Source organism: Myotis myotis, unplaced genomic scaffold, assembly GCF_014108235.1.
Source record: "Myotis myotis isolate mMyoMyo1 unplaced genomic scaffold, mMyoMyo1.p scaffold_m19_p_19, whole genome shotgun sequence".
Taxonomy (NCBI): Eukaryota; Metazoa; Chordata; class Mammalia; order Chiroptera; family Vespertilionidae; genus Myotis; species Myotis myotis.
In genome coordinates this window covers 38,395,752-38,419,280 of record NW_023416323.1, presented here as the reverse complement: position 1 = coordinate 38,419,280, position 23,529 = coordinate 38,395,752, and the positions used below count along the sequence as shown (strand labels likewise).

Here is a 23,529-nt window from a genome sequence, read left to right as displayed (position 1 = left end):
AGGCCACAGGTCCCTCTATCCGGGAGGGGTGGAAAGATTCTGGGATCCCCAGGGGGTAGGGAAGCAGGAGCAGCTGCCCAGGGTGCGGACGCAGGCTCTCCTCATGCCTACTGCCAGCTGTGAGCTGTGGATCAGCAAGGATAAGTCATCCACCTTCTTCATCTGACTCTCAGCCACTCAGGGCTTGACCATCTGGTCTCAGGTTCTGGTAAACCTTCTCTCCTTCTCCCCACGACCGCCCATTTCGGTCCAGACAGGCCCTTGAACTTCCTCAGGGTGAAATGGAGCCACAGGCCAAGTCATTTCCCTTTTGGGGACCAGGTTCCTCATTTAGTGTGGCAGGCCATAGTTTTGTGTTTGTTTGTTTATTTCCTTCCTCTAATAACAGGCTCTCACTATTCCCCGCCATCAGTCCCTGTTTTTGGCGGAACAGACTCCATTCCTGGTATCAACTTCTATGAGTCAAGACCCTCTGTTCTAACTGGGGAACATCCAGTGCCGACAGGTTTAAACAAAAGCAAAACGCACAGCAGAAATCCAACCCATAAAACCCACCCTGGATGTAGTGACGCGCTTTAATGAAGCAGCCCAGGCTCACCCCTCCAATGGCTGGAGGCAGGGTCTGTTGATCAAGTCCTGTTGATCCCCACTTACAGAGAGGGGGCAGCAGGGTCATGGAGACAGGGATTTGGCCAACATCACTGAGCCGGTAAAAGCGACGGGAGGTCCAGGTCTGCCCGACCCTAAAGCAGAGGACTCCCCTGTCTCCCAGGGGTGCGCTGTTCTTAAGGGGACGCATACATTCCCAAGGGGCAGAGCTGTATCCCCAGGAGGACTACCCCCAGCCCTGTACCTAAGCGGGTGGGGCGGGGCCAGCGAGGGGGCGGGGCCAGGGCCCCGGGGGCGGGGCGACAGCGGGCGCGTTAGGTAACCCGCGCCTGCGCAGCTCCGGCCGCCGGGAGCCTGCGGCTGGGACTCCAGTGCGGCTCGGTCCACCTTGCCCGGCTCCTGCGCTCCGCTCCGCGCGCGTCTCTTCCGTGGGATCCGAGGCCCCGCTCCGCCATGAACCGGTGCGCCGAGGCGGCGGCCGTGGCGGCCACGGTGCCGGGCGCGGGCGTGGGGAGCGCGGGGCTGCGGCCGCAGATGGTGCCCCGCCAGGCGTCCTTCTTCCCACCGCCCGTGCGCAACCCCTTCGTGCAGCAGACGCGCCTGGGCGCGGGGAGGCGCATCCAGGTGAGTGTGTGCGTCAGAGGGGAGGCAGCGGGCGAGGGGCGAGCTCCGAGAGAAGGTGCATCAGGGGAGGGGCGTGGGTCAGAGAGAGGAGGCTAAGCCAGGTGAGGGGCTTGGGTCAGGGAGGAGGTGCATCAGGGGAGGGGCGTGGGTCAGAGAGAGGAGGCTAAGCCAGGTGAGGGGCTTGGGTCAGGGAGGACGTGCATCAGGGGAGGGGCGTGGGTCAATGGAGAGAGGAGGCAGGCCAGGTGAGAGGCGAGGATCTGAGAGATGAGATGATCCGAGGGTGCCATAGGTGTGACAGGGGAGGCATCTGAGGGGGGCGTGAGTCTGGGAAGCAAAGGCTCTGAGGGAGAAAGAGCTGTAGATCCGAGAGGAGAGGCTTGTGCAGGGGCCATGAGTCTGCAAGGGACGGAGAGGTGGGTCGGAGGATGGAGGGACCTGGAGGATGGGCTGAGGGTGGGAGGGGGCGCGTGGGAAGGGAAGGTGCAGAGCGCATGTGGGTCTGAGTCGGAGGTCCTAGCCAGGAGGAGGCAGAGCAGGCCAGTGGCCGGGGACGCATTCATTCCATGCGGAGAAGGGGGAGTGGATCCGTGAGAACTTCCATTGGAGTGTGAGGATGTAGCTGGGCGCCAGCCTACACAGGAGCGTGGGTTTGGGGAATTTTGTTTGTTTAGGGAAGGAGAGGAGTGAGTCTGGGATGGAAAGGGTGAGTGAGAACGCAGAGAGCCCAGGTCTGGGGTTGGAACAATAAGTGAGACGGAGAAGACGCAGCCGCAGAGGCATCAAGGGTAGGAAATGGGAATCCGGGAAAAGGGATGATGAGGGTCAGCTTGGGGTGTTCCTTTTTGGCCCGGAATCCGGCTTCACCCAAACACTTCTCCCAGATTCGAGGATGAGAGGGAGCCTGGACGCTCCTCCACTGTTGACAGTGGCCACATGCAAAAAGGAAGTGTCCTTTCCTGTCCTTTTTCTGGTAAAGCACTGCCTTTCCCATGAACAGTAACTTCGGACTTCCTCTTTGGTGAAGTTAGTGATCAAGGAACAAGATAGACTGCGCAAGCTTCATTGGTCCTGTGCGGTCTGTATGGGGGTCGGGGGAGATGTTTTCTTGTCCGCGTCACAGGTTTCTTTCCTTTGGATTGGAAATAGTGTGATAGATGCACGAAGACCATCGTCTTGGGCAGTGCAGGCAGGCTGAGTGCCGGGCTGAGCAGCACGGGTGGTGGTGAGAGTGGTGACAGATGGGTGTCTGGTTGAAGAAGGGAGTGAGAGAGGAAGGGGAAAACCATGTGGTAACAGCTCTTTGTCAAGACATGAGACGTTTGAAACTTGGATCTTCATGTCTGTCCGTGGGTAGAGGTTCCCATTGTGTCTTAAAAATGTAGAGACACTTCTGAGGGCAGTGACTGCCATTCAAGATGAATTGTAGTCACATCCGTCCTACTTGAATGAAAGTGTGTCCATCTATTTGGCTTCATATATTTTTTTTAAAATATATTTTATTGATTTTTTTACAGAGAGGAAGGGAGAGAGATAGAGAGTCAGAAACATCGATGAGAGAGGAACATCGATCAGCTGCCTCCTGCACATTTCCCAGTGGGGATGTGCCCGCAACCCAGGTACATGCCCTTGACCGGAATCGAACCTGGGACCTTTCAGTTCGCAGGCCGACGCTCTATCCACTGAGCCAAACCGGTTTCGGCTGGCTTCATATTCTTGAAAGAGGGTCAGAGTGGCAGACTGTAAGTGTTTGTATTGCACCCGCAGGAAATTGTTGTTTTTTAATAGCGTGGCCTGTTTCGGTTGAGGGAGCACTTCCCAGTAACTACAAGAGCCGAGGTACAATGGACAGGTCACTGGTCTCAGTCAGAGAACATCTCAGGCCCTGCCCCCTGTTGGTTGTATGTCTCCAGCCAAGTCACTTAACTGCTCTGAACGGCACTTTCCTCATCTATTAAATTGGAATAAAGTACATCAAAAGAGGAATAACATTAAGTGAAGCAATGTGTGAAACAGTCGGGTATTGTTCCTTGATCTTAATATTGATAACGATGTTATTGGTTGTCTACATTTTTTTTTTATATATTTTTTTTTATTGAGTTTTTTTACAGAGAGGAAAGGAGAGAGACAGAGAGTCAGAAACATCGATGAGAGAGAAACATCGACCAGCTGCCTCCTGCACACTCCCCACTGGGGATGTGCCTGCAACCAAGGTACATGCCCTTGACCGGAATCGAACCTGGGACCCTTCAGTCTGCAGGCCGACGCTCTATCCACTGAGCCAAACCGGTTTCGGCGGTTGTCTACATTTTTAACGTAGTACTTAAAAGTTGCTATTTGTGTGGAAAGGAATGGAATATAGTCTGGGTATTTATTTTAAAAACTAAAAATCCACGTAGACCAGAGATGCAAAATAAGTTTCAACGGCTTGAATGGTCTGGGTGAAGGTAGACGTAATTGAAAAACAGGGTTGGCTATATTATCCGGTTTAAAAGGTGGATATACTTTCTCACTTAAGTATGACTTGATATGACTAATTCAGACTAAATTTAGTTTGAATTCAAATTTAATCTTGAGTGATGATCAGTGTCTTGCTCAAGGACTGTTATCGCTTTTGCATCTCGTGTCAGGGGTTAGCTTGCCCTTCCACCCCCACTTCTCTTTTTTGACTAAGGTTCTGCTACTGACTGGCGTGGGAGAAGAGTAGCCTGGCTTTCATTTCCTCAGCAGAGTATGGGATGGACATGAGTGTTTAGCGGTAATTGTGGGGTCATTTAACATATAAAAATATTTGTTTAAATGCCTACTATGTGCCAGGCACAATACAATTCTCTGGAGACACAGCAGTGAAAAGAGAAATAAGGACCCTGCCTATCTGAAGCTTATATTTCACAGAAAAAAATTAAACAAGTACAAAAACATATAATATCATGTTTTTGTAAGCGCAGAGAAGAGGATAAGCCTGATAGAGTGTTGAAAGAATGTCTTTCTACAGAGATGACATATTACCAAATAGAAATGTGATGGAGAATCTTAATTTTTCAGAATTACTCAAAATTGCTCTACTATTATTTGTTGCAAACATGGAAGAGGCATAGAAAAAAAAAAGGTTGCTCACGATTTGACAACTTAATTAAAATCCAGGTTACCCGCTCATTTTGAATGTTAGTGAATCTTCTAGGAATATCCTGTAACCTCATCACAACTTTTCCTTCAGCATCTATGCTATGGTCCTTTCTTCCATTCAGGATTATTTCTTGGCCATTGGCCAGGCTGTCTTTATTCGAGCTGCCTTGGAGCCAAACCACTGCCGTCTTTTCTCATCAGAATCACAATCCTCATTAAAAGGTACCATGAAGAAATTGAAAGGGCAAATCATGGGATGGGAGAACATATTTTCAATACATATGTCGATCAACAAAAGACTCTTAGGAAGAATATATAAAGAACTCCCACAAATGGATATGAAAAAGACTAACGACCCAGTAAAAATGGGCCAAAGACTCGAACAGGCACTTCAAATAAGAAGTTAAAGCGATGACCAACCAACACCTGAAAAACTTGCTCCGTCTATCAAGGAAGTGTGAGTTAAAACCTCAGTGAGCTAGCATTTTCCACCCACCAGCATAGCTGCAAAGACTGTCAACACCAAGGATTGGTGAGGATGTGAGGCAACAGGATCTTTCATACTTGTTATTAGACATGCAAAATGGTACAACCTCTTTGGAAACCAGTTTGGCAGTTTCTTACACAGTGAAGCATGCTCTGACCCAGCAGTCTCACTCCCAGTGATACGAACATATATGTTCACACAGGGACGTGAACATCCATCTTCATAGTCAAAAACTTACAATAAGGCCAGCTGTCCATGAACAGATGAGTGGATAAGTGAGCTGTGATCTATCCACACAGTGGAATCATACCTGCAATGAAAAAGTCTGCCCTCCTTACACATATGGCAGCATGGTGGAATCTCAAAAATACCAAGTGAATGAAGCCAGACAGAAAAGCCCATCTTGTGTGATACCATTTAGGTAAAAATCTAGGACAGGCAAGACTATAGTGAAAGAAAGTCTCAGTGTTTACCAAGGGCTGGGGAGAGTGTATTGACTGGAATGTTCTCTATCTTGATCGTGGTGGTGTTTGCATAGCAACATACATTTGAAAAACGCATCATCTACACACTTGAACTAGGTGCATTTTATTTTATGTAAATGGTGTCTTAATAAAGTCGATGTTTTAAAGACACTAGCAACACCAGATGTTGGCCGGTATGTACAGTGGCTGAAAGGGCCATTTTAAAAAAGATACAGCCTCTTATTTTAATCAACTTTGCCTTTCAGACTTTCTTTCTTGGAATTGTCCTGCTTCCGGTTCGTGCCTTACTGCTTGGCTTAGTTTTATTACTGGCGTGGCCATTTGCTGCGATTTCAACAGTATGCTGTCCTGATAAGCCGACCCATCCAATAACTGGTTGGAGGAGGTAAGAAATAGTTACATCGGAATATGAAGTAAATCGCCATTCAGACATTCAGTTAGTGATCAGTAGCTTTATCTAACTGCTACCTACTCAGTTTTCATTACTTATTTTTGTTTCTCAGATGAGACTGTTCTTAATTGATCATATGCAGGAATTATTGCCCAAGAACAGATCACCTTTTGTTGAAGTTGTTGCTTCCTAATATTAAAACATTTTGTTTTCTGAATTATTGCCAAAGAGGGATAGATCCCTGGTTCTCAAAGACCCGGTTAGTGTACCTGACACCATTGCAGTGGAAAAATACCCGGCTTCTTTTGTTGTTGTTCTTCCTGAGTTTTCACATTTGCTTTTGTCCCTCTATAATAACTACATACTTCAGTAAGTGATATAATTAAGTGGATAAATTATAGTATATTAACTCATTACTTTAGTGATGATGATGATTATTATTTTAAACCTCACCCAAGGATATTTTCCCATTGATTTTTAGAGAGAGTGGGAGAGGGAAAGACAGAAATAGCAATGTGAGAGAAACACATCGATGGGTTGCCTCCTGCACCAGCCCTGACCAGGGCCCAGGCCGGGGAGGAGCCTGCATCTGAGGTATGTGCCCTTGACCGGAATTGAACCCAGGACCCTTTGGTCCTCAGGCCAATGTTCTATCCACTGAGCCAAACCAGCTAGGGCTTTAGTGATTATTGTTAGCAACAATTTCATTATTAATCAGTGTAGCCAAGTTTTATTAAACATTAGCGTTGAGGCCACTGGCACTGCTTTTCAAGCAGTATGTAATTAGCCTCGTGCTAGAGAATAGACTAATGATTACTTGGAGTTACTGGTAAAAGTCCATTTCCATGGGGCAGAACCCACTTGTTGCCATACGTACGTGTGTTCTGAAAGCAAAGGCCCTTCACGTGGACTCCTGGGATTTCATAGAAACCTATAGGTGGGTTTTAGGGCACTGTTAAACTTTCTGAAATTGTGCACATTTTTTTTTTGTGCGCAAAGGTCTGTTCCTTTTATCTCAACCTCAAATGAGACTATGTCCTCCCAAAATTTTGAGAAACACTGTTTTAGGAGCCTTTGAGGAAATATGCAGTTTGCTATTCAATTCATGTTCGAGTGAACAATGTCAACATGAAACACATGGAAGCTGGTGTGAACTAGAACTAAACCCACGGCCCGCAATGCCCCGGGGAGAAATTGTACCACCTCAATCCTTGCAAATCAGACTCCCTTGTTTTATAACTCAAGGTTGTCTGTCACTGAAAACATACTGTAAGTGACATTTTTCATCACCCACTATTCCTTTCACTTATTTCCTTGGTTGCTATTATTAGTGGCTTATAGAAACCTCTAACAGTCTAAAGCAGCGGTTCTCAACCTGTGGGTCGCGACCCCTTTGGCGGTCAAACGACCCTTTCACAGGGGTCGCCTAAGACCATCCTGCATATCAGATATTTACGTGACGATTCATCACAGTAGCAACATGACAGTGATGAAGTAGCCACGACAATAATGTTATGGTTGGGTCACACCATGAGGAACTGTATGTAAAGGGCCAGAAGGTTGAGAACCACTGGTCTAAAGGGTCAGAAAACAGATAAAATAAAGGTTGGAAAAGGAAGTCCTATTTTCTTCAAAGAAGCCTCCTCTCAAACAGGTAACATTGGAGTTATCACGCAACACTAGACTTTTAGCCATTAAAAAAACAACAATACTTTAGCTAGAAGTCTTTCGTGACTTTGAATATGGGGTACTTCGGAATGTAGCTGTCAGAAGCCCCATCACTATGAATCGGAAATAGGACTAGTGGGAACTCCATGAAAGAGGGAGCTTTTTATCTCTATACCAATAGCGATCTTAACTCTCCACGAAAGGGCAAGAAGGAGAGAGGCGGCCATTCCTCTGGGTCCCCTGGAAAAGTACTTTGGCTTTCTGTGTCTCCTTCTCCTTGCTGTGAAGTCAAAGTCAGACCAACCCCCTCAGCAGCTAGTTGCTTCATCGTTCCTCACTGTCATCGTACAAGATTGTTGAGAGAATTAGACAGGGAGCCCATCTGCTAAAACTCCCATCAGTTGTCTTATGGGAGGATATACGTAGTATTGTATTTTCATGAAAAGCTATAGGTGTTTCCATTTCTAGGGGCATATGTTTTGGTTTCGCTACTCATTGGCGTCTATCGAGGACAGGGGCTGGACCTTACTTGTGTGTCCAGCACAGTTCCTGGCACAATGTGATGAGTTAATTATTCATCTTGAATAACCGAGCCTTTGGAAAACGTTAGCAATTAGATTTCCAGAATTGTCTAAGTGAATGACAGTGAGATGGTGAATTTTCTTAAGAGTCTTGATGATGCCTTAGAAGCCTGACTCCTTCAAAAGTATTCCTAAAATAACGCCGAGGACAGTTTCAGCATGAGAATTCTAAAAGGGCTCGGGGAGATGGCGGCATCTTTGTTACTCACATGTAGAGTCCCAAGGTGGTTACCTGGAAGGGCAATACTGATTTGAACTTCCCAGAGGGATGTGTGTGTGTTGAAAACTCACTCTGTTCACTTTAGAGTCACAGAAGAATAGAGCCGATTACTAGCCGTATGTCCTTGGGGGGGGGGGGGAAATTACTTCTCTGCGCCTCAGTTTTCTGAAAAATGGGGATGATGATAATAATAATAAGTAACACCTGTTATATAAAATCGGGCCGAGGATTAAAGGAATTCATATAGGCAGAGGATTCCGAAAGGTTCCTGGCAGAAAGCGTTCCATGGAAGTGTTCGTTATTCTTCTTAGCTTGTATTTTAAAACGAAGTGTTCTGATGCGTTTGGGGTTCCATCTTGTGTTTTAGAGTAATGCCCAGCGTTAGTTGCAGGAAGCAAAGCTAATTTTGTCTTTTCCATGTGTGTGTTTTCAAAGGAAAATTACTCACCCAGTTTTGAAGTTTCTGGGCCGGGCCTTGTTCTTCTCGATGGGGTTTTCAGTTACTGTGAAGGGGAAGATCGCAAGTCCCGTGGAAGCCCCGATTTTTGTCGTGGCCCCCCACTCCACCTTCTTCGATGGGATCGCCTGTGTCGCCGCGGGGCTGCCTTCCATGGTTTCTCGCAACGAGAATGTGCAGGTGCCTCTGATTGGCAGTAAGTACCTGTAAGGTAACATGGATAAAAGAGTTTCACGTTCGTGCCTTGTGAAACTCACATTTAGCTTACTGGTGGGTTTTTAAGACACTTTAAAATAATGAAATATCTCAAACATATGTCCTTCCTTTTAATGAGGTATGATATCTTAAGAATGACTTTATGAAAAAAGATTAAACTTCCCTCTATATGAACCCTTGTAATTCTTTTAAAATCTTACTTTTAGCACTGTACCATCATCTCTCTCTGTTCTTTTTTTAAAAATATATTTTATTAATTTTTTACAGAGAGGAAGGGAGAGGGATTGAGAGCTAGAAACATCGATGAGAGAGAAACATCGATCAGCTGCCTCCTGCACACCCCTCACTGGGGATGTGCCCGCAACCAAGTACATGCCCTTGATCGGAATCGAACCCCTGGACTCTTGAGTCTGAAGGCCGACGCTCTATCCACTGAGCCAAACCGGCTAGGGCTCTTTCTGTTCTTATATATAAAAGGCCAGTTTTTCAAATACCAAACATGCTTGATTTTTTTTTGAGAGAGAATTTAACCACAGAATTTGTGGAAGCGCCCGATGCATGCTACTTCATGAATTTCTCTTCAGACATTAGGCTGATGAACACACTACATTTTTTTTGTCCTAACTCTGCTTTTTTCATTTCCCCCAAACCTCCATGAGGGACCCATGTGTAAATCTCTGAAAATTATGATGTGGAACAGTAAGTGCTTCCTGCTGTAAAAAATAATGAAGCAAGTGAAATGTTTTTCCCACCCGATGCTTGCGTCCCTCCCTAGGGGAATGGTCTCCAAGTAACTGCTCCCTGTGGTCCCAAGGTCATTGCAAGCATCAGACGACGAGAGCGCGAGTGTGAAAGTTGCCCGATATGGACTTGGTACCTGCGGGAATACTAGTCATTCATTTGGCTGTGAACAATCTCTTTTTCAGTGTAACTCCCTGCTTTGTGTAACAGGCGTTTTCCTGAAAAGTCGCATAGCAATGGATTTTTGGTAAATTGAGATTGACTTTGCATGTGCTAGGAAGGTAGGCATTTAAAAGATTGTTGTGTTGAAAATTTTAGTAAAATGAATAATAATTGCTTTGGACTCCTGTGTACTTTGAATTCACATAACCAGTTTCCGGGACGTCCCTAAAATAAAACCAGACAATCTTGACATTTCAAAAGTTTAATGTCAATTGAGGAAGAAGACCTGCAGGGAACAAATTGCATTTACTGTTTATCATTTTCCTGCTGCTGATGTCTGTGAAGTCAAATGAAATATTTTTAGCTAGAAATTTCCACCTCTCCTTTTAAAACCGGAAGCTGAGTTCTAATAAACTTTGAATTAGAGGGTGTGTGTTTTTTTTTTTTTTTAAGTTGTTCTCTTTTATTTGCTTTCATTTTAATTTCCATACAGTTTGTTTAATGATTTACCCAGTGTTATCATGTTGCTAGCGTTAGCCAAAAAAAAAAAAAGCTTGGTTGTAAATTTTCTTTGTTTTAAAGGACTGTTACGGGCTCTGCAGCCAGTGTTGGTATCCCGCGTAGACCCGGATTCCCGAAAAAACACAATAAATGAAATCATAAGGCGAGCAACCTCAGGAGGGGAATGGCCCCAGGTAAAACACAGGCGATGTTGATGTGAATACATTGAGAATTGAATCTGAGAAGTCCCCTTCCCCAAGAGATACTCAGGGAATTAAATGTATCATTTTTTTTTTTTTATTCTCCGAACTCTTTGAACCAGTTTTTACTTTGTGTTATAAAAAGTAGACTCCCTACCTCTGAATTTATTTTCCTTTGTAAAGACAGGATGCTAATGCTCTGTTCTACTCAACAGTATGGAGGGCTTATACTGAAAAAGTAGTTAAGATCTTGACTCTTATCTGAAGTATATTTGGATAGAGCTTTTCAGTTCAGGGGGGCATGTCAGAATCACCTGTAGCAGCTTTTCACACTTGACCATCTCATCACCCCCTTCCACTGGAATGAGTGCCTTTTGAAGGTGAGGGAGGGGCAGCACTGATGGGAGAAAGAAAGCCCCATGGGTGATGCTGGTAAGTATTTCTCTACCTTAGCCCAGGTGAAAGCAGGTGATCGCTAGCAGAACTAATGGCCCCGCAGTGATCTGGCCATCCCTGACGATGTGTAGATGTTAGAGTACCCAGAAGAGCATGGTCCACTGAGAGGCTGTAGAAACCAAGGCATGTGAGGAATCTATATATATAAAAGCCTAAGCAACCATTATGACCAAACAACCAACCAGTCAACCCGTCACTATGACACGCACTGACCACCAGGGGGCAGATGCTCAATGCAGGAGCTGCCCCCTGGTGGTCAGTGCTCTCCCACAGCCAACCTCCCGTGGCAGGCCAACCTCCCGGGGTCCCTCCACCCTGGCCGGCTGGCCCTGATTGCCCCGATAGGGACTAGGCAAGACGGCCCCGATCGACCCTGATCACCGGCCAGGCGGAGGGACCCCACCAGTGCACGAATTCGTGCACCGGGCTTCTAGTGGTTTAATAAAAGTGAATGGGGAGAAGTGGCATTTGGAATAAGGCTCCCATTTTTCCTCTTTAGACCCCAAAACAGATCTAGGACTGGTAGGTGAAAGCTAACACGTAGGTAGATTTCCACTCATTTTGCTCAACTCAAGGAACCTTTTGAGCTCGGCGTGTCAGCATTTTGAAAAACCCTAACTTAACTCTGGTGCTGTGTCACACATAGAAATTTTTTGATATTTGCAACCATAGTAAAACAAAGATTTATATTTTTGATATTTATTTTATATATTTAAATGCCATTTAATAAAGAAAAATCAACCAAAAAAATGAGTTTGCGTGTCACCTCTGACACGCGTGTCATAGGTTCGCCATCACTGGCCTACATGTTGCCCTTGACCGTGACTTAGGTCTGCATCATCTTCCCAATCTGTTTGGATCCTAAGTATCACCACGAAACATTTGCTAAGTGTATATTCTAGTCAAAGCTTTAATCTACAGTATTTTTCTAATTTCTTACTGGTCAGACTACATACCAAATGCCTGTCATCTGACTCTGGCTTTCATTAGAATCAAGGGTTAGCCTTTGATTTCGTCTCTGTTTTATAAGAATTGGAAGCTATCTGTGAAGTATGTGAGAAAGTGAATGATGAGCTAATCAATTAATTAGACTGAAATATTAAATCTATTCCTTTTCTTCCAAGATACTAGTTTTCCCAGAAGGTACTTGTACTAATCGCTCCTGTTTGATTACTTTTAAACCAGGTGAGATCAATTAAATTATGTATTGTGACAAAGTCGTATGGACGATTTCTCGAATGATTTGATAGTGGTGCACAACCTAACGCATTGGTTTGCTCTGAGCGTTGCTTCTTTTCTGGCAAAAAGATCTTAATGTTACGAAGCCACAGAATGCACTTCTTTACTTTCTCTTTTGGTATCATAACCCCCTCTTCCTGGGAGAGAGAGAGAGAGAGAGAAAGAGAGAGAGACAGTGTGTGTGTGAGTGTGTGTGTGTGTGTGTGTGTGTGTGTGTGTGTGTCTCTACGCGCCCGCGCGCTCAATCTACTGGTGGATTTTCGTTTTTTCTCCAAGGACTTGGTCACAGGCACCCAGGGTCCTGTGTCATCAAGTGGAAACCTATTTCGATGATCATTATCATGCCTTCTAAGGCTCGTTTAATTTTTTTAATATTATCAAGCCACGAGTTTCATAGTAATGTGTAATTTTGCAGCACTTGGCAATACTTTAATACTTTCCTGTATTGGCCGCCAGAATGCTCACAGCCCAAGTTAAAACCCCCTGTTGTCCACTGTGGTAGTTCTGGCTTCAAGCATTTGGTTTCGTTTCGATTTTCTTACTTCCTCTCTGCCTTGATTTTTGCCATGACTTCAAAAAAGAAAGTCCCTGTCGAGTAATAGGTATTTGGAAAATGAAAGCAGATGGGGATGTAAGTGAATATTTCAAGTGACGGACCCAACATTCTGCTTACATAACTCTGCATTTTCAAAATCTCGCCTTTTGGTAAACATGAGGGATTTACCGGCATTTAGCAAATAGTTTCTTATGTGTGCTCTGAGGGCAGTTTCCGTGTGTCATTTCTTAGTACATTTTTTTCTCTGTTGTAAAACCTGTACCCACACAAAGCCTTGGTAATAAGATTTCATCCTGGTCGTAGGCGCCTTCATCCCGGCGGTGCCCGTGCAGCCAATCCTCCTCCGATACCCCAACAAGCTGGTAAGCACCCTGTCTCCCTCTGGGGAGACTCTCAGGCATCCCACCAGCACAGCTGCCCCAGGCCCCTTCCGGTCATTCGAACGAAGGTCTGGAGAGATGAGTGGCGGGAGCAGAGGGCGAGTCTCGTTGCCCTTGGCTTTGAAGCATTGCCCAGACAGACCTGTGTTTGCTGATGCCAGGACCGCATTCTGGTTTTGCTACGACGAAGCCACATGCGGACGCCCCCTCGGCTTCTGCTCTGCTGTCACTGTGATGTACGGTGCGCCCTCGGGTTCAGGGTCTCCTTAGAGAACCCGCATCCATTTGTGCTTTTCGTGAAGCCGCGAAGGAAACTTCCCCGGAGTCACTGGCCGTGGCTGGTGGGCGAGGATTGAAGAGGCAGGGTAAGGGTGGGGTAGGCTTGGCGTTTAATGACGGGCTCAGGACTTACTGTCTGTGTGACCCCTGGCAAGGAGCTTCAATCCGAAAATATTTTAAAAGGACCTAAAGTCCGCCAGAAAGTCCCCATTTGGCTCAGGAAATGGTCACTTCTGCTCCCGGCGGGCACCTGGTTGTCTTCTGGGCATGGATTGTGCCTCCGTTCCCCTAAGCCCAGGTTTTCAGACGATGTTTGGGGGCTGAGAGGACCTTCATTTACCAGGGAATTTCCATAAAAAGGCAAGATGTAGTCGCTAATGGCCTGTTAGTGAAGATGAGGAGTTCTCGATCAAGTCAACTTTCTATTCAGTGGTTTCGCCACCACGGATGTCTGTAGTTAAAATGACAATCTATCAGACTTTTACTCATTGTATTTCTGACTATGGGTTTGCATTTTTTCATTTATTCAAGTTCCTTCACTTTGCATTACTTTATTTATTTAAAAAAATATATTTTTATTTCAGAGAGGAAGGGAGAGGGAAAGAGAGATAGAAACATCAATGATGACAAAGAATCATTAATCGGCTGCCTCCTGCGCGCCCCCTACTGGGGATTGAGCCCGCAACCCGGGCATGTGCCCTTGACCGGAATCGAACCTGGGACCCTGTAGTCCACAGGCTGATGCTCTATCCACTGAGCCAAACTGGCTACTTTTCTCCCAAATTATTCGCTCTCTCTCTTTAGAAAAACTGAGGTGTTTTGGGTTTTGTAAGCAAATTCATTATCTAGAGATTTTCATATTCAGAGGAAAATAGCTAAGCACACGTGGTAGACTTTTTTAAAAGTCAGAGCAACTGAGTTCCATAAAAAGGTGGTTACGTCAAGGAGACGGATCTTGGCTATGTAGATATATGATCCAAGGATGCATGGTTCAGTCCACTGTTGTTTAACAATAACAGCATGCTGGTTCTGTTTTCCCACATAATGCTTCTCATTTAGAGAGAGCATGCTTACCCGCACTGAAATAAGGTTTCTGTTTCATTTGGTATTCTCCGCACTAACAGCTTAAATACTCTTGTTGTAGGATACTGTGACGTGGACGTGGCAAGGATATACATTGTAAGTGGCTCATCTCTGTTACTTATATACATTTCATTCTGGTGAGGAAAAGAAAGATTTTTTTTTTTTTAGAAAAAGACTTGCTTTTGTGAAAGTAAAGATTTCTAATCAGATCCTTAAGTTTTGTAGCTGACACGTCTCCATAGAGAGCACCCCTCTCCTGCCCATTGACCCCGTGGCCCCATGTACAGAATTCCTGCCTTGTCATGTTCTAATGGGTCTTCAGGGATTAACCACCGCCTCTTGGCAACATCCCAGCGACCTAGTTTTAATTCTCTGTAGCTTTAATTCTGTGGTTTCCTTTTCATTGCCGACTCAGCACTACCTCACGTCTTTCTTGTTATTTTACTATATATATTTGGGCTTAAGCAGTCCGGAGTAATGCAGTCCTATGGCCTAAAGCCGTGGTCGGCAAACTGCGGCTCGCGAGCCACATGCGGCTCTTTGGCCCCTTGAGTGTGGCTCTTCCTAAGCCTGAGGAGTACCCTAATTAAGTTAATAACAACGTACCTACCTATATAGTTTAAGTTTAAAAAATTTGGCTCTCAGAAGAAATTTCAGTCGTTGTACTGTTGATATTTGGCTCTGTTGACTAGTGAGTTTGCCGACCACTGGCCTAAAGTGTGAGCTGAGAAAAGAGCTAACCAAGCTTGCAGTTCCGTTCTGGATGGGAAAAGCGTAGGGCTCAGCAGTTTCTGAAAACCCTTCAGAGAGGAGAGGAATGCACTTTCACTCTTAACCAAGCCGGAGTGAAATGGGCCTTTAAATAGGACGGAACCTGTAGAGCAGGGGTCCTCAAACTTTTTTAACGGGGGGCCAGTTCACTGTCCCTCAGACGGTTGGAGGGCCGGACTATAGTTTTAAAAAAAAAACTATGAACAAATTCCTATGCACACTGCACATACCTTATTTTGAAGTAAAAAACCAAAACGGGAACAAATACAATATTTGTATTTGCATGTGGCCCGCGGGCCGTAGTTTGAGGACCCCTGCTGTAGAGCCTCCGTCCGCGGCCTGTTTATGTTTTGGTGGGAAACCTGTCAAACCCCTGGATTGGAGGGCTTTGCCAGGGGTTTTCCGGTCATGCCTTTGATACCCTTATGCACAGAATTCAAGGACCATTGTTGGTGGACAGGTGACAACCACGTGGAAATATTGAAAAGGAAATCATTTGCTTTCAAAGTATACTATGGGCTCCCCACTTTGACTAACCTTTTTAGACAATCCCAACAAATTCTGAAAGTCAGATATTGCTACACTTTCTCTCTCCAATTTGTGCGTGTGAATTGCTTTGAAATAATAAATTTAAGTCAGAAATTGTAACGGATGAACCAGTTGCACCTGTTACTGCTGATCAACATGTCAGACGGGTATGATCCTCTTACACTGCAGTCCTTGAAGCAAGGTCAACTGCACCCAAAATAAAGAGCAGAAATCGCAAAGGGCATCTAGACATCATGTTACCACTCACCTTCAGGAAATCGGTGCACTCATTTGGCTAGAATAAAACTTTCATGGCGCTACTGGTTGTGAGTAACTGGTGTTCAGCTTTTTGACGGGGGAAACTTAGGAGAAACAATTAGTACGAGAGCATTTTAGAGAAAGAGGTGCCTAAAAATTGGCTGGAGAGTGTATCTCTATATCCTAACATGGGCCATCCTTGGAGCCTTCCAGGTTGAGTTCCTTAAGGAGCTGGTGAGTTTGGGTTCACTGTTCAGTCAATATGATTTTTTTTTTGTCCAGGTAGATGTGAAGGTCAAACAAGAGAAAGCTTTTCTGGAAGGGGGGACGGGGCTAGAAAATAGAAGATTTTTAGTTCATCGAGCCTTCTAACCTGGGAAGTGTATGGTAAAGGGGAAATGGAAATAGGAGAGAGAATTTGGAAAAGAAAGAGGAAAAATCAGATGGTCAGAATGAAAGATGTCTTAGGACTTAGCAACCCACACAGAGCCTGCAAAAGGCACCCCTCTGTTGTGTCCACACGCCCCATTGCACTCACTTGTGGGAACGCTCATGCCCACCTCTGTCCTCTGGCCCGGCTCCTGGTGGATTCAGCTCTGTGTCTGTTCCTGCTAAGTCAGCTTTCTCCATCGCCCTTGCTCCACGCGCTACTCAGGACGCGGGTTCTAAGAAATTCTACCCCCAAGCAGATACCCAGGAGAGGACTCATGAATTTGGGGAATAAACTGAGAGAAAGAGCAGCCACGGAAAAGCGGATCTGTGTCCGCCCAAGACGTGTTGTTTGCTTTGTGTGTAATGAGAATCGTAGGTGTGGTTCTATTTATTTATTTTTTTTTACAGCATTTAGAATTATCTCTTCAAATCACTGACTTCCAAAGCTCAGTTAAACAATTAAAGAATAATTACGGCAGACAATATGGGTCGACTTTGTTTGCTTGTGGTTGACAGTGAAATATTTTCTTCGCCCTGTAGATGGAAGATCTGAGAAGTGATACTTAGGTTAACTATTTACAATTAATTATGAAATTGGTCGATCTATTTTTCTAAATTCTCTCTTTAAATTCCTTGTTTAAATGCCTCAAATTTTTGTCTTAAGTCTCTTCAAGTAATTTTTTACAATTAAATCATATGTTAGCTGCTTTAACAGTAACACAAAAAGGTTGGTTGGTTGGTTGTTTTCACAACACGTAATCTGATCCACTCGGCCAGATTAAAATCCCATAGAACTCTTGTCTGGAGAGTCTGTATGTATACTAGAAAGCTTCAAGTTGGAACAACTATTTCAAAAATTATTTTTCGAGGGTTGATTGTAACCACCTCATGGAAGCCTTTGTCTAGCTTTACCATGAAATTTGAGACTTTTCAGAAAATTCCCCCACAGTGAAAACATTTATTAGTAACTGAGACAATTATGATTCAGTTTCTGCTTTTAAGAAAGGCCGACTGATTTTGTTTTTTAAGTATCAGAAAAGAGTTTAATAATGTTCTACTCCGGAGTGACCCTATAAACACATTTATGAATCTTAAAAATCTTGGCCTTGGGTAGTTTCTCTAGGGACATAGGCTTTTGAATCCGAGTTGTCAAGGAGATTTCAAAGTTGGGGTTCAGTCTGCTGAGCTGCAGCTCTGACTCACAAATACATACATGGTATTTCATGTAGTGATTGAACTTGTGCTTTTTCAATATTTTTATTGATTTCAGAGAGGAAGGGAGAGGGAGAGAGAAACATCAGTGATGAGAGAGAATCATTGATCGGCTGCCTCCTGCACACCCCCTACTGGGGATCGTGCCTGCAACCTGGGCATGTGCCCTGACCAAGAATCAAACTGTGACCTTCTGGTTCATAGGTAGATACTCAACCACTGAGCCACACCAGCCGGGCAGTGATTGAACTTTTGAATGCCAAGAATAATCTGAGTGTAAGGAGTGTTACATCTGCCATGGGGCATTTATAAGCCCAAAATATGTATGATGTTTGGCCTGGCTGCTCTGTGTGTGGAAGGGGGTTGTTGGGTAATATTAGACAATCCTTGTCTCACCATGTAAAGGGAACTTCTCTTTTTCCTCTTCAGCTTTCAGCTGTGTGTGCTCACCTTCTGCCAGCCCTACACAAGGGTGGAAGTTGAGGTAAGTCATTCAAAACGTGGCTGTGGAACTTGAGATTTGGCCTTTCCTTTTATTTTGAACTAGAGGCCCGGTGCACGAAATTTGTGCACAGGTAGGGTCCCCAGGCCTGGCTGGCAATCAGGGCCAATCTATGGGGCGATCTAGGGGCAGCTCCTGCATGGAGCATCTGCCCCCTGTGGTCAGTGCACGTCATAGCGACCGGTTGTTCCACCGTTTGGTCTATTTGCATATTAGGCTTTTATATAGGATTCCTTGTCTGCAGAGAACGGATACGCAAAGGCCGGAAGTTAAACCCACCATCTTTCAAATGAGCCCTGTGTACAAATTGTGTATCTAAACCCAGGCGATCAGGTGTAGCCCTTAGCATTGGATCAGGAAACACCTCTAACTTCTGGGAACCTCCAAGGTGTAACCAGCCTGGCTGTCCAGATGCGCACCCCCCATTTCTACGTCTGTATTCCTTTCAACGCCGACCTCTGCCAAGTTGAATGCTAACCCTTCATGTCCCAACCTCAGGAGCTACAGAGGCCGAGAGCCCCACAGCTCCTTGAGGAGTAGTGGGCTCTGGGAGCCTGAGAGGTGCTGCATGGGTCATGGGAGAGGCACGCGGTCCGGAGCCCAGGGAGAGCCTGAGGCAATTGTATCTGGGAGGCGGCCCGTATCATCATTCATAGGACAGTCTTTGGGTTGGAGTTGCGGTGGCAGACGGGAGTGGGGGAGTAATGAGATCATTCTGAAAATCTGACCACATTTTTTAGATTCCAGGTTGTTCCCAGAAGTATTCTTAGTGATGTGGGATGGACCCCTGAATTCAGAATCTACTTGGGTTTACGGATGCTTTCAGGTAGCCTGTGAAGAGAGAGGGTCAGATATATACTACATATCTATACTAGACCTCCAGCAGGCCTAGCAACAGACGTGGAAATGCATGTAGGACTGCACTTTTTTATAGAGCCCATGTGTCAGTGGTCAAATTGTGTTACGACAGAGGTATGCACATTTCTCATTCTACTGCCCTGACCACGGTTACACATTTCCTTTCTGTCTCATGTCTGGCTTTCTCTCTCTTCTTTTCTCTCTTTCTTTCTTTCTTTCTGCTCCTTCCTTTCCTCGCTCCTGTCCCCTTATCTCTCTCCCTCCCTCCTCTCTTCCTGTCCATCCCTCCTCTCTCTTCCTCTCTCTCTTTGAGTTACAATATTTGCATTCTCCAGCCGGTTCTCGGACCTGTTTGACCTGTTTGGACAGTATTTTCTAACAACAACAAAAAAAGAATATATTCTTTGTCCAACAACTTCACAAGTAAAAACGGCTTTCGACCATTAGAAATACCTGAGTCAGCAGGGATTTGGTGTACGAGGATTGTGGTACAAGGCACAGGCACAAAGACGGGGGACCTACGGATTTCCGATTTAGAATTCTCGTTTTAGTTATATGTATTTTAGATCTGCGATGCCTTTCACCCAGGGCACCCCTAACAGCTATATGACTGGGTATTTTTATTCCCCAACGTTTAGCTGTAACTGAGCACCCCCACACCCTGGCTCAGGGCTCTCAGGGCCGGGCCCGGTCTCGGAGGTGCCAGCTGGTGCCGCCCCACACGTAGCTTCGTTAGAAGTCTCGGCTCACTTAGCTGGGCCGGTTCCAGTTGTCTTGTCTGTTCAGAGGCACGCTCCTCTCTTTCCCGTTCCTTTAAGATGGATGGGGATCCTACGTATTATTTTGCACAGGCGTTTTTAGAGCTTCTTAACTACCAATCAGGTAAACCTAATTCAGGATGTATCTATCCCTCACGAAGAGGACATTCGCCGAGCCCGTGTGGCTCAGTGGTTGAGCATCAACCCAGGAGCCAAGAGGTCACCGGATTTCATTTCAGTGCCGTCAGGAGCCACCAGAATGTGGCCGAGCAAATTACTTAAACCTCTCCCGGCTGTGTGCTCCCCGGTAAAAATGGGCGTAACAGGTATTTTATAGGGTCGTTAGGACTTCATAAGGGTTACTTATGCGCTGGCACATGGCTGGGGTTCGGGGAGCATGCACCTTTATTTCCCGGAGCACGTAGATTGCTCCGTTCTTTCTAAAAGGAAGCGGCAGGTGCTGTTCACAAGCGCCTTCCTCGTGTTGCATTTTCTCTTGGAAACGTGGAGAGAAGAATCGCGGAGGAACCAGCACCGCCCATTTGTGCGGACGGATTCCCTGAGGTTGTTCTCTGCTCCTCGGAAAAGGACACGTTTGTGTGAAATCCTCATCCATCCATCTCTCTCCTCTCGTCTCGGCTAGTAATCATCAACTTGGGAGGGAGGAATGTGCCGGGTGTGGCCAGGAAGCAGTGAGTGAACCGGTTCTGTGAGGACCGAGTGTTCATAGAAGGCCTGGCTGCGGGTGGCAGGTGGGGGCCGTGAATTACAGGCCGAGCAGTTGGACGACATCTGGTGCAGCCTAAGGCCCAGGCGGAGGTGGGAGGCCCCGGGACCAAAGGCGCGACGAGAGGTGTTGGTGTGGGAAATACGTCCCGCCAGCCTCCTTCCCTGGGACAGGCGGTGCCTTCAGCAGGGTGGCCTCGGAGGGAAGGGAGCCCAGGTGAATGGAAAGGGAATTCACGTTCCCAGGGCTGTCATAGGGATGGAGGGACTCCCCTCTCCCGCCCGGGTGCCCTAACTGGGTCTGTGAAATAACCTGGCATCAGGTAGGTTACCAGGGGGAAAGGTGTGCACATTTATTCATTCTTTAATATGTGCACAAGGCGTCACAGGGAATAAAAAACGGAACACCTGAGGACAGCGGTGGGATTTTTGAGAGCTCATCTTCCATCTTCATAGACGAAGGGGAGGGAGGAGGCAGGCCACGCAGGGGAGAGCAGATGGCTTTTAGGAAAGGCAGATGGGCCCTCGAAGCATAGATGAAAGATGGGAGAGTGTGTGATGGAGTCAGCCCGGGGGTGACGCCGACCTCTAGTCTCCCCTCCTCTGAGGGGGGCCAGGCTCCCTGTCCGATGAATCTTTGCAGGAGGGGATTTGTGACAGTTGACTTCTTATTGGGGGATCTGTCTTTCGGGGGCGGGGGGTGGGGGGCAGTGCAGAGGAAGCCTCGCTCCTATCTGTGCTGCTTTTCCAGTGGCCTGAGCTGCAGAGAATCAACTCGCCCAAGTGGCATATGTTGGGGTGGCCTTCACGGTCGTCCCTCTGAAGTGGAAAGTGAAATGCCTTCATGGCGAAACGCGGACTTGCAACCCGAGAAGCAGAGCCTGTGTTGAAACAGTGAGATGTGAGGGCAGCAGATCAGAGCGGGCCTGGCCGGGAAGGGGCTGCCAGCAGCAGGGACATGCCGTCCAAGCTACGCAACCCGATCCTCGCCCATCACGTGGACACGAAGGAAATAGACTCGGGCCTGGGACAGCATGCTTGGGCCCACCTCCAACCACAAAGGGAGAGCTTCAGCAAAAGGAAAACGGACCGGGAATGCTTTTCCTACTTTGAGGCAGGATGGCCACCTCGGGAACATAGCAGAGTTTTCAAGCACCTGTGAGGACCCCGTGGAAGTTGACGTGGATTTGTCGTAGCCTCAACCCATAAGGTTTTTCTGGTTTTTAAAAATATGTTTTTATTGATTTCAGAGGGAAAGAGGGAGAGAGGGAGAGAAACATCAATGATGAGAGAGCATCATGGGTTGGCTGCCTCCTGCACGCACCCTACTTGGGATGGAGCCCGCAACCCAGGCATGTGCCCCGATGGGGAATCGAACCGTGACCTCCTGGTTCACGGGTTGACCCTCAACCACGGAGCCACACCTGCCGGGCATAAGGGTTTTCTTTAGCCTCCCTCAGGGGTTTCTACAGGAGTGAGAGGGTGGGATCAGGAGACAGGTGACCACGGATGTGTGACTGGCACCGTGGGTGTGGCAGTGAGAGAGCCTCGGTGAGAGAGAGGCCAGGTGGACATGTCTGATTTCCCAAGACCGGGGCCGCCAGGCAGACAGAGGCTGCAGGAGGGGCAGATAAAGAGGGACGAGCTGGTCCTGAGAGTGACTGGGAGGCGCTCACGCTCCAGGCAGGACCCGGTTAAGGAAGAAGTAAACACTCCTAGGCCACGAGGGAAAACTCTGGCCGGAGAGCTTGTCCGAGGAGGAGATAGATGCGAGTCACAGGTTCACGTCCACGGCTGAAATAGAGCTGAGAATCTCTGTGGCCAGGTGAAGAGGCTGTGAAGTCCAGATGGCAGATGGGCCATCAGCGTGGCTACGGGGAGGTGACGAGAGAAGGTGAAGGTGAAGGGAAGACTTGGGGTCAGGAAGCCACGGGGGTATTTAGACGTGTCTCGGGACAGTGATGGATCATAGCCTTTTGGGTGCATCTTCCTTCCCAAGGAGAGGGTGTGTTCACGCGGTGAGCCGCGTGCAAAATGGAAGTGTGAGCTAGAGGGCAAGGTCTAGGCCGAGGAGAGGCGACTTTTAATTAGAATTTCCATTGAATTGCTTCTCAGGGGGCCTGCGGCCCATGAGGGTCACATCTAGACTTTTCATTACTTTTTGCTCTCCGTGGATAAGTTTTCTCCTCAAGCACAGAAGGCCACATCCGTATGAGAGTTACTAGAACTCATCTTATGGAAAATACTATCTGCAATCAAAGACCCAAAGCCACAGCTCATTGTATTGTGTTTGGTTAACAATGAAGCTGCCATTTATGTTTCCTGGGTTTCAGTATATGCTACAAACCAAGTGTATTCTATGTCAATGATCCTTTGACTTAAAAGAAACAACACAAAACCAAGAACCATAGGGCAATATAAAACTTGAAATTATTATACTGTTTTGTTAGAGGTTTTATGAACATTGATTTTGAAGCACTGTTTTCTCCCTTGGATTGCATTCTAAGCAAATAGTAGGGATTTTTACCGGAGCAGGCTGAAGGGAATTTTTAGAAATACTTGTTTGCAGACTTTGGTGCTCTGGATATATAAGTGATGTGGGGACCTCTGGTGGCTTAGTTTATTTTTCCATCTTAAAGGAATAACTGGATACGAAACAGGAAGCTAGACACAGGAGTCCAGTCGGGAAGGATGTTGGAGATCTCGTAGTCAAACCTTTCACTTCACAGGAGATGAGGTTAATAGAATGAATGAGCGAAGTGAAATGACATGTAGCAGGTTATCCTGTCATTCCTATCCACTTTAGCTGAGAAATTTCCCTTGCACCCAAGCTGTCCTCTGCACCCCACCCCCCCTGTTCATGGTCTCACCGCCTCTTGCAGGTTGATGCCTGGGGTTCCCCCTGCTCTTAGCTTCTTCCTCTTTGGCATATCCGTTCCCTTCCACCGGAGGCACTGCTCAGACACTCGGACCTGCTCATGCCACTCTCTTGCTCAAACTCCTTCTCCGAGTCCCCATTGCCC

At 46.5% G+C, this 23,529-nt stretch overlaps 1 protein-coding gene across 3 annotated transcripts in view; it reads left to right on the top strand.

Moving 5' to 3' along the window:
- The first annotated feature begins 953 nt into the window (after positions 1-953).
- The window catches only part of LPCAT2 (lysophosphatidylcholine acyltransferase 2), a 51,874-nt gene continuing 29,298 nt past the window's right edge, over positions 954-23,529 (top strand). Inside the window, exons 1-8 of one of the 3 annotated variants that reach the window (XM_036345347.1) lie at positions 954-1,233; positions 5,577-5,716; positions 8,627-8,844; positions 10,350-10,462; positions 12,049-12,109; positions 13,023-13,081; positions 14,523-14,557; positions 18,092-18,146. In XM_036345347.1, coding sequence (XP_036201240.1) covers positions 1,063-1,233; positions 5,577-5,716; positions 8,627-8,844; positions 10,350-10,462; positions 12,049-12,109; positions 13,023-13,081; positions 14,523-14,557; positions 18,092-18,146 — 852 coding nt within the window. In that variant the 5' untranslated portion in view covers positions 954-1,062. The remainder of the gene's footprint in view (positions 1,234-5,576; positions 5,717-8,626; positions 8,845-10,349; positions 10,463-12,048; positions 12,110-13,022; positions 13,082-14,522; positions 14,558-18,091; positions 18,147-23,529) is intronic. The other 2 variants (XM_036345348.1, XM_036345349.1) reach the window with 2 other exon arrangements.